Source organism: Dendrobium catenatum, unplaced genomic scaffold (genome assembly GCF_001605985.2).
Source record: "Dendrobium catenatum unplaced genomic scaffold, ASM160598v2 original_scaffold_228224, whole genome shotgun sequence".
Lineage (NCBI taxonomy): Eukaryota > Viridiplantae > Streptophyta > Magnoliopsida > Asparagales > Orchidaceae > Dendrobium > Dendrobium catenatum.
In genome coordinates, this window is record NW_021546633.1 from 1 (window position 1) to 569 (window position 569).

The following is a 569-nucleotide window of genomic DNA, read 5'->3' on the forward strand; positions in this document are numbered from 1 at the left end:
GAATTCCATCAGGTGTTTCTGGTTCTGTCGGGCTTCATCGATTGATAGAATCACTGAAACACATGTTTGCTGTAAGAATGAATTTAGGGGACCCTGACTTTGTGAATGTTTCAGAAGTTCTTTCTGATATGCTATCCCCTAAGTTTGCACATGAGCTGAAGAAGACCATATTGGATAATATGACATTTACTCCTGATCACTATGGCGGAAAGTAAGCTACAACGGTCTCTTTTTTTAAATCTTCTATGCTCTTTTTCTCTTTCATTTTATGTACCTTTTCATATATGGAATTAAAACATTTAGTAAATTTATAGTAATGCATGGACAGGTGGAATGTACTGAGCGATCATGGAACTAGTCACTTATGCATTGTTGATAGCGAACGAAATGCCATTTCAATGACCAGCACTGTTAATTCATACTTTGGAGCACAGATTCTATCACTAAGTACTGGCATTTTGCTTAACAATGAAATGGATGATTTTTCTATTCCTATGAATTTTACTGCAAATGTTCCTCCTCCTGCTCCAGCAAACTTCATCAGACCATTTAAAAGGCCATTATCATCT

The 569-nt window shown here is 36.4% G+C and overlaps 1 protein-coding gene across 1 annotated transcript; it reads left to right on the forward strand.

The window, feature by feature from the left end:
• Window positions 1-5: 5 nt before the first annotated feature.
• LOC110113810 (glutathione hydrolase 1) lies at window positions 6-563 on the forward strand (the record flags this gene model as incomplete). The annotated part of the gene is made up of 2 exons (XM_020846510.2): window positions 6-211; window positions 329-563. Coding segments are annotated over 2 exons (441 nt in total), but the record flags the coding sequence as incomplete, so codon positions are not given.
• Window positions 564-569: the final 6 nt, after the last annotated feature.